Source organism: Quercus lobata, chromosome 6, assembly GCF_001633185.2.
Source record: "Quercus lobata isolate SW786 chromosome 6, ValleyOak3.0 Primary Assembly, whole genome shotgun sequence".
In the NCBI taxonomy this organism is placed as follows: domain Eukaryota; kingdom Viridiplantae; phylum Streptophyta; class Magnoliopsida; order Fagales; family Fagaceae; genus Quercus; species Quercus lobata.
In genome coordinates, this window is record NC_044909.1 from 47,932,939 (window position 1) to 47,941,530 (window position 8,592).

At 34.6% G+C, this 8,592-nt stretch overlaps 1 protein-coding gene across 1 annotated transcript; it reads right to left on the reverse strand.

Annotated features, from left to right (window-relative positions):
- Positions 1 to 5,607: 5,607 nt before the first annotated feature.
- On the reverse strand, positions 5,608 to 7,342 carry LOC115950892 (RING-H2 finger protein ATL54-like). Its single transcript, XM_031068169.1, has one exon. The coding sequence runs from the start codon at positions 7,151 to 7,153 to the stop codon at positions 5,954 to 5,956; it is 1,200 nt and encodes a 399-aa protein (XP_030924029.1). The 5' UTR covers positions 7,154 to 7,342; the 3' UTR covers positions 5,608 to 5,953.
- Positions 7,343 to 8,592: the final 1,250 nt, after the last annotated feature.

An 8,592-nucleotide genomic window follows, 5' to 3' on the forward strand; every position in this document is an offset into this window, starting at 1 on the left:
ACTTAAATTTAAGTCATTTCAACAAATCTCCACTTTAAAAATTAACATGTTTGATTCCTTAGATTTTGTGAGAAAGCGTACTAGCCAACTTAGGGAACTCATACTCCTTCTTGGTTTGAGTAATGCATCATAGATCCTTCACACAACAAAATGGAATCAGAACTTTTACTATCACAACAAATTGGTATAAGAGATAAGGTTCGCTACTTAGACGTTTGGAGTTGTTCTCTTTGGGGAACTTCTTGATTATTTCGTAAATCTGAGTATTGTGGAAAAAGATATATTAAAATTTAAAAAAAATAAAATAAAATAATACTTAGAGAAAATCAATAAATAGGCTTACAACACCTAATGTTATGTATGTCCAAGGATCATAAGTACTTTGTTGATTAAAAAAATATTCTTCTTTAGAAAATTGTGACTGCCAATATGCTTACAAAGGTAGTGGGTGGGGCCAAGTTTGAACATTGGTTGGACTTGACTAATATGCTTCATGTTTCAGCACCTTTGGATGCATTTGACGCCTATTGGTGCATTTGGAAGTAGTCGGAGATGATTCGTGCTTTGCTTTCTTTTTCTTTTTCTTTTCTTCTTGTTAGGCTTTAATTTGGTTTTGATACTTAAGGCGTTTATGAATTGAGAGAAGTCTTGTCAAGGTGGAGATGTGTTAAGGATTTGTATTTGGTAGCTCAATTCATTCCAAGATAGAGAGAGGATTTGATAAACTTAGGTGCAAATTGATCCACCAAATACAAATTCTTAACGCTTCTCCACCTAGGACAGACTTCTCTCAAATCACATATGCCTTAAGTTCCAAAAACAAATTAAAGCTTAACCAAAAAAGCAATAATGGTAAATTGATATTTCTTGTCCACTAAGTAAGGTATTCTTTCTCCACCAAGAAATATGTATTAAAGCATTATAAATAGAAAAATACTACAAATGATTTGTTTACTTTGGCTCAAGTATCCCCCACATGAGGAGAAAATAAGACGCTTAGAAGAATACAGTGTGATTTTGAGTGTTTGTCTATTGTTTGAGTAAGAGAGCATTATTGATTGTATTGGGCTTTTTAGTGCTTCTGAAATCTCTCTTAATTCCTAGTGAAATTTTCTCTTTGCTACATGGACGTATTGGCTTGGAGACCCATTTACACAACAAACCAGTATCAGAGTTTTCATTATCACATCACTACATATATGGATGTCAATTTCAACCTTTATATATACTACTCAATGCATAGAACAGAGTGGTTCTACATGAATCGTGGTAAAATTGCCATCTAAAGAGGAACGGGGAGGGGGCAGGATAAAATTTTGTCCCGTCCCACCTTAGTCATATTTTCTTTCATATCCCTATATATTTTATATACTTATAAAAAAATCAAAAACACCCTTACATAAATAAGTTAAGAATTTATGATAAATTACACTTTACCCCCTAAACTATGATTCATTTTACACTTATCTCCTTAAATTATGAAAATGCACATTTTACCCCTCTAAACTATATCCCATGTTATACTTACCCCCTAAACTATGAGAATACTTACTTACTTTCCTAAACTATTAACCATAGAATGGGATGCAAAGTGTTACATGAGTAATAGTTTATATGTTATGCAGGTAATATTTTAAGAGGGTAAATTATGTGTGTTCTTGTAATTAATTTAGTGGGATAAAGGTAAAAGATGATATAGTTTAGAGGAAAAAGTGTAATTTCTCCAAAAATTTATTGAGGATTATTATTTGGCAAAGGTTTGGTTTGTGTTTTTGAATTTATGTTTTATATGGTTCTTTTATCATCTATATTATTTTATTTTTATATATTTGTTAATATATTATTTTCCAAAATTATGTGTAGGGTGAGGCATGGCAATGTGACCGTGTGAGTGTGGCCTCATAGGACGGGTATGAGGTAAGGTAACTTTTCTACGGGTAGGGGTGAGAACCCATGATCCTGTTTCATCCTCCCCATTAAAATTCCTAATTGTATATGTATATACCATGTATAACAACTCTGTTTAGAAACGGTCAAAACAACTATACATAATTTGACAGTGACAATAAGTTGATAATTAAAATGAAAACAAATACTGACTCTAAGAAGGAAATTAGACTAGAAGTTTCGATCCTTCTTTAATTTGGTCTAGCAATGAATATATACTTTTATAGACTTGAAATTGGATCGCATAAGTTTGTAGGTTCATATGATATCAAATTATTACATGTAGTTTATTAATTATATAATTGGTCCATTCGTAATAAAGATTCATAGATTTATAAAGAGGTAATAAAATTCAGTCATGGTTTTTTTTTTTTTTTTTTGGATCAGAATTCCGTCATGGTTTTATTATATATAAAAAGAGAATAAGATAATCAAGTAACTTATGCACAAGTTTGAGTTTGTTCGACAATTAACTAAGCTTGAACATGTAAATATTGTTTGGTGATGAGCTCAAACTCAGCTCATATTTGAAATAAAATTAAATGAACAAACCTGAACTTTTAATACTTGGCTCAACTTAGCTTATTTACAATCTTAGTATTGGTTATACACACAACAAATAGGTATCAAAACTTCCGCTATCTCAACTATAGCAATTGCTTTTACAGAATACGTATCAAGAAGATCTTGAAAATAAATTGTAAACCACAATTTGATGGTGGTTGAAAGTGAGTTTCAAATTATTAGACTAATCTCTATTGTTCATCCATGGATTGTGTGTGTTGGAGGAGGTGGGTTGCATTTTTTTTATACTCCGGATTGTACATTTGGCCTCATCTTTGAGTTGCTAAGAAAGAGGTAACATGGGAAGTGGAATCAGATAAATTTGAAACGATTTCAGAGTCACTGCCATTGCCAAGTTCCTAATATTCAATACTGTGCAGTGTGCATCAAAGATAAGAGGGGATGGAGATATTCATCATGAAATTCACAGCAAAAAGAATTGTGAGAAGTGCAAGCTTGAAGCTGGGGGTAGAAATTTAAGGTGCATGTACTTGCACGCAAACACAATACCATTATGTGAGACCACAAATGAACCAAATCATTTTATTGTAAGGAATTCTCTAGCGGTGGAGTTATGGTGGCAGGTGGCTGTTGCTCTGCATCAGTTCGGGATTGGAGTGCTCAGCTGGGTTCTGTAGTTTTCCTTTAACAGACCTCTCAAACTAAGCCATCTTGCTGCAGATATGATGTATACGCTGGTTTTTAGTGTCTGGGAGCCTGGGAGAGCAATTTTTGTAGTTCACGTTTTAAGTATGGTTGCTGCTAAGTTCACTCATCTCTCTGCTGTTAGTTTCTGCAGAGAAGAGTGCATGGCTTATGGACACACTGAACTATGTTTAATACTAATGTGTATTGCTTTTTTACATCAATAAAGTTCTGCAATTTTAATTCCCAAAAAAAAACATGTATATTACAGAATTGTAAAGAACAAACTCCCTTGAGAAATATATGGTAGTAGCACTTCAATGTAGTATGCAAATTTTGTGAATTTGCCTATGTGGTTGAATGCCCTGAAGCATTTAGTAGCCTTAGGCTGGAGGTGAAGTTTGTATATGCAACCAGTCATATTATACACAGCATATTGTAATAAGTATAAACAATCAATCCCTAAGCTTGCTTGAAACTTTTCAATACGCGTTGGAACATTATCCTTAATGGAAAGAGTCAATTTCGTGGAACAGATGCTCTCCATTTAATACTTCGATAGCAGCTTTATGTGACTGGTTGTACAATTTAGTTACACGTCTACTGAGGCCCAAAAGGACTCCAAGAAAATTAGTACAAAGGATTAAAGGGGCCACACCCATCTCACTCATCGACAAAAATCCAGCTAGGGATAGGGGATATAGGGAAAGGCCACAAGCGTTACAACAAACAGCCCATGCAGCTAGATTGTGAGTAACAAAAATTGCAGATCTTGAGATATAGCAAAAGTCCCAACCTGATAGTAAAGAGAGTTTATAATGGATGTCCAATGCCATATTTTTAATCTCCCAGTTGGCTGCCTCAGGACTCTTATACTAATATTTTCTAGAGAAAGTTCATTATTATGGAAAACACATGTTGACAAATCAAAATTTAATTCAGTCGATTGAATATTTCAGTAAATTCAAGCTTTCATTTTCTAGTATACCAGTCTATACTATTCAGGACTCCTGATAATGATCACCAATTGTTGAGGTGGCAAGATCTTCATGTGAATGAATATACATAGAATTTCAAGCTAATTTAAGTTCCAATTAATCGGTACCATTTATAAAGCTCTCTTATTTAACATCGAAGTGCCTAATATGTCTGGAATTGGTTCACCTGGGATGATGGAATGCAAGATGGTATACCACTCAGCGGAGTCCCATTCACTCTTATGTTTGGAATGAAATTTATTCTTCATTTTTTTATTTTTTTTTTATTTAAGTAATAGAAAATGCAAAAGAAGGAATACCCTATGTTCACGACAATGAACTTAAAGCACCTTGAAAAAATACAAGCAAATCAATGAAAAAGATCCAAGAGAGAGTTGGAAATAAAAAATGGACCCTGTGTCTGAGACCATTCAAAGAAGTATGAAGCATTAAGGACTTCAATTGATCAATAGATCTCACACTCTCCTCAAAAGTACGACTGTTGAGATCTTTCCATACTAACCACATCACGCACACCAGCGTCAAGTTCCATACATTCAAGAAATGTTTACCCAGCCAATTGTGCCAAGGAGGGATGCTACCTTGTCCCGCAACACCCATTAAATCCCAAACATCTTAAAGATTTCACTCCACAATGCATAAACAATCTCACAATAGATCAATAGATGATCTAGATTTTCCCATTACAACAACACATATAACACCAATTGACTAGCAATAAACCCCTCTTGATGAGATTATCAATTGTGAGAATCTTAACCCATGCAGCTGACCCAAAAAAAGACACCCTCTTGGGGACCTAAGCACCAAATATTCTTCCATGGAAATGAATGAGCATCGGCTCCACGGATAGCATTATAAAAAGAGTGAACATCAAAATGACCACTTCTATTCAACCTCAGAGACAACTTATCATCCCCCACTCCACAAGGCAATTTTGTATAGATATACATCATGGTTTACTGTTTCCCCCTTCATTCACGGTCAACTAACCATACAAACACAGGAATGGGATTCCAGTCTTGCATTACTTTGCAATTTCCACACAAATTAAATGGGCCCTAATTCTTCATGTCAAATTTTTTAAGCATATATATAACTCCTCCCACATGGTAGAAGTTATAGTGGCAAAACAACAGAAACACAAGGGCAATTACATATACCAGTACTCAGGTCATTATAATTAGAATTGTAGAGTGGAGATAAGCCGACAAGATGGAAATTACCATGCAAAGGAAAATATAATGAATATATGTTAGAGAAGCATTTATAAAAATAAAAAGGGGGGGTTGGTGGTAAGAGAAATGAAAAATGAATTTAGTCTAATTTCGGAAATATCATTATAAGTTATCTCGAAAAATATAAACATTCAAGGTATAAACTTTTATAACAATATAATTTCTGAAATATCATTATATTTCCCTTGAAAACTATAAACATTCAAAATAAAAACTTTAATAACAATAGCCAAACTGCAAATTCACTTTTTCAGAACTCAGAAGCAAAAGATTAGAACCGCACTCATTTATAGCCACATGTTCGAATTACTAGCAAAAGACTTAATATTGTGACATAAAAAACATCCTATTGATGTTGCTTCATCATACAAGAACCAGACTTCCAGAGACAGCTTCTTTCTGTCCTTCATATAGTAGCATATGGTTTTATAATGTACATATATATTGGTGCAGAAACAATAGTAGTAGATAATGTCCAAGTTCTTTGAGAATACCAGTGAAGTTTCTTGACTTGGTCACCAACACGAAACTATGGATATAAAAATTGTGAAACCATCATCTTCACATGGGAAGGATTGAGCTCGAACTTGAACTTGTGCAATGTCTGGATTTCCTAGTGGACGAAAAAGACCTTTTCATTGAAACCGGCCCCTTCTGCAGAGAACGCCCAATTGAAGAACTTTTCATCAGTTTGTATATGCTTGAAGTTTCGCTATCCCTCTTAGCAACAAAACTTTTTCTCGAACTTTTTACGGGTACTAATTGAGCCTTTGAACTTTCTTGGTCAGTAACAACATTAGCTACAGCAAGATAAATCATTGAGGCAGAAGAAGAATCCAGCGAAACCGACCTCCTCATTGGTTGCATTTCTTGTTCTACAACTCGTTGATTGTCAGCCAAATTACTTAGTACTCGAGAATGACAATTCCCACCGCTAGAATTATGCAAATTTTTCATTGATATTTCAGCACATCTACCATCCGCAATTGGTAAAGCACCAATATCAACATCACCAGCCTGACTTTCACTAGTCCCACCACTTCCAACTTGATTGCTTTCCACTCCACTCTGGTTTTCAGCATTCTCTAACTGGGTTTCTTGGCTTGAACCCGGAGCACTCAAATTAGGCACAGCTGCACCTACCTGAGAACCAGCACTGTCACTAACAATAGGGGCACGACACAATGGACAATTCTTGTGTGATCTTAACCATGTATCTATGCAAGGAACATGAAAAGCATGGCTACACTTAGGCAAAAGTCTAAGACTTTCATCTTCTTCAAACTCACTCAAGCAAACAGAGCACTCCGTCCCATCTATCAACCCCTCATCTTTTCTATACTTACAAAGCGTGATAGAATCAATAATAGATTGTTGGAGACCAACGGAGTTGATGTACCATATGGGGTGGTCAATCACAGGTCCATGATCTTCATCAAAAAAATCTTCTTGGGTATCAAAAAGTATTGGTGCATTTCTTCTCCTTATTCTTCTATTCCTCCTCGAGTCGCAACTCCTCTTAATTGCAAACATAATCCCAACCAAAAGAACTCCACAAACCATACAAGCTGTGACAATCAAACTGATTTCAAATAAATCCTTTTGGCTATGACTGTAACTTGCAGGACCCGAAGAAGACCGTAGTGGTGTTGGTGGTGGTTGTCGTTGTAACGATGTTACTGGTGGTGGTCCTTGTGGCCCTGGTAATGGTGGTCGTGGTGGCATTTGGCCAGGATGCAGTTTTCTATGATGAAGCTCCATAACAAAAACAGAGCAAGAAACAGGGGATAGAATTAGAAACACATACCTCTTTGTGTTGTTTATGCAAGAAAAAAAAGGAGACAAGAAGAAGATATTGAAACTTTTACTTTCCACCGCAACTTGTGGTTTGAATTGATGTGTAGTGAATGATTATGGGTTTTAGCTTCGTTTTTCCACGATGTGCTTTGTTGTGGGGACACGTCGCTTTGAGTGAAAGACTATGGCATTTACTCGGTAGCTTCGTATTTCTTTGTCTCAGTGGAAGTCAATGCACATTACAAGTCATTTCCGCGTTAACTTCCTTGGGGTTCCAGAGAAGCGGGTCCGATCTATACTTAAGAGGTTTTTCTTTTTTAATTTATTTAATATATTAAATTATTGATATAGACAATTTATCCATCTCTCAATGAATCAGTAGAAAACAGTCATCAGACGTTTTCTTTGACCCCACCACGCACAGTCCAAACGCGTTGAATACGATAAAATGTCAGGTAAGAAGTGACACGCACACCATATTTTTAAAATATTTTTCCTTTAAATAATAATTGATAAGTTAAACCCATCACTAAAATTATTTTTTTAACAATTAATAATAATTTGTCATTTAGAATTAATTATGATAGCATTGTGAAAATTTTGTAAAGATACAATTTCCCTTTCCGTTTAGTTGTAGGTACGATTAAACTTAGAGAAATGTTATGTTCACAATATTTTAACAACAAATTCTAAGTGATAAATTATTACTGGTTATTATTATTGAGACAAAAAATTAATTTTAGTGGAATGTTCAAATTTAAACCAATAATAACTAACCACCTATAATTTGTTGTGAAGATATTGTAGATGTAACACTTCTCTTAAACTTATGAGTATAATTAATAATTAACATTCAAGAAATTTATGTTCCTATTTTGTTAATAAACTTAAAGGCTAAGGATCAAAGTATTTATTAGAAGATGAGATTGAGACACCTGCATAAGGCTTTTCTTTCCCTTGTCTTTTTCAATTAATTAATTGATAATAAAAATTCAAGAAGTTTTAGTTACTCATTATTGCGCAAGCCCTTTGCCAGGGACACGATGTTTAACTAAATCACCATATATTCTAAGTTTGATCAATACTAGATAAGAAATGTTTGTAATGGTAAAGAAATTTTTCCATTTCAAGCAGGGTTGTCCAAAATTGAACCGGTCAGAACAATTCATTTTAGCCAGCCCAATTTGAAACCCACTTGATCTGGCGAGAGTACCGGTCAGCGACAAGTGTGTAACTTGAAAATCTTATTCTGATGGGTCGAGTGGCGGATAATAATGTCATGTAAGAAGCGATACGTCCACAACTTGAAAATTGTGGCCACAATATTTTCAAAATACTTTCTCAATAAATTATAAATGGTAAGTTCTTCGTGGTTCTAATTTGAACCCACCACTTAAACTACT

Coding starts and splice junctions, on each gene's coding strand:
- LOC115950892 (XM_031068169.1), bottom strand. CDS start 7,153: ATGGAGCTTCATCATAGAAAACTGCATCCTGGCCAAATGCCACCACGA.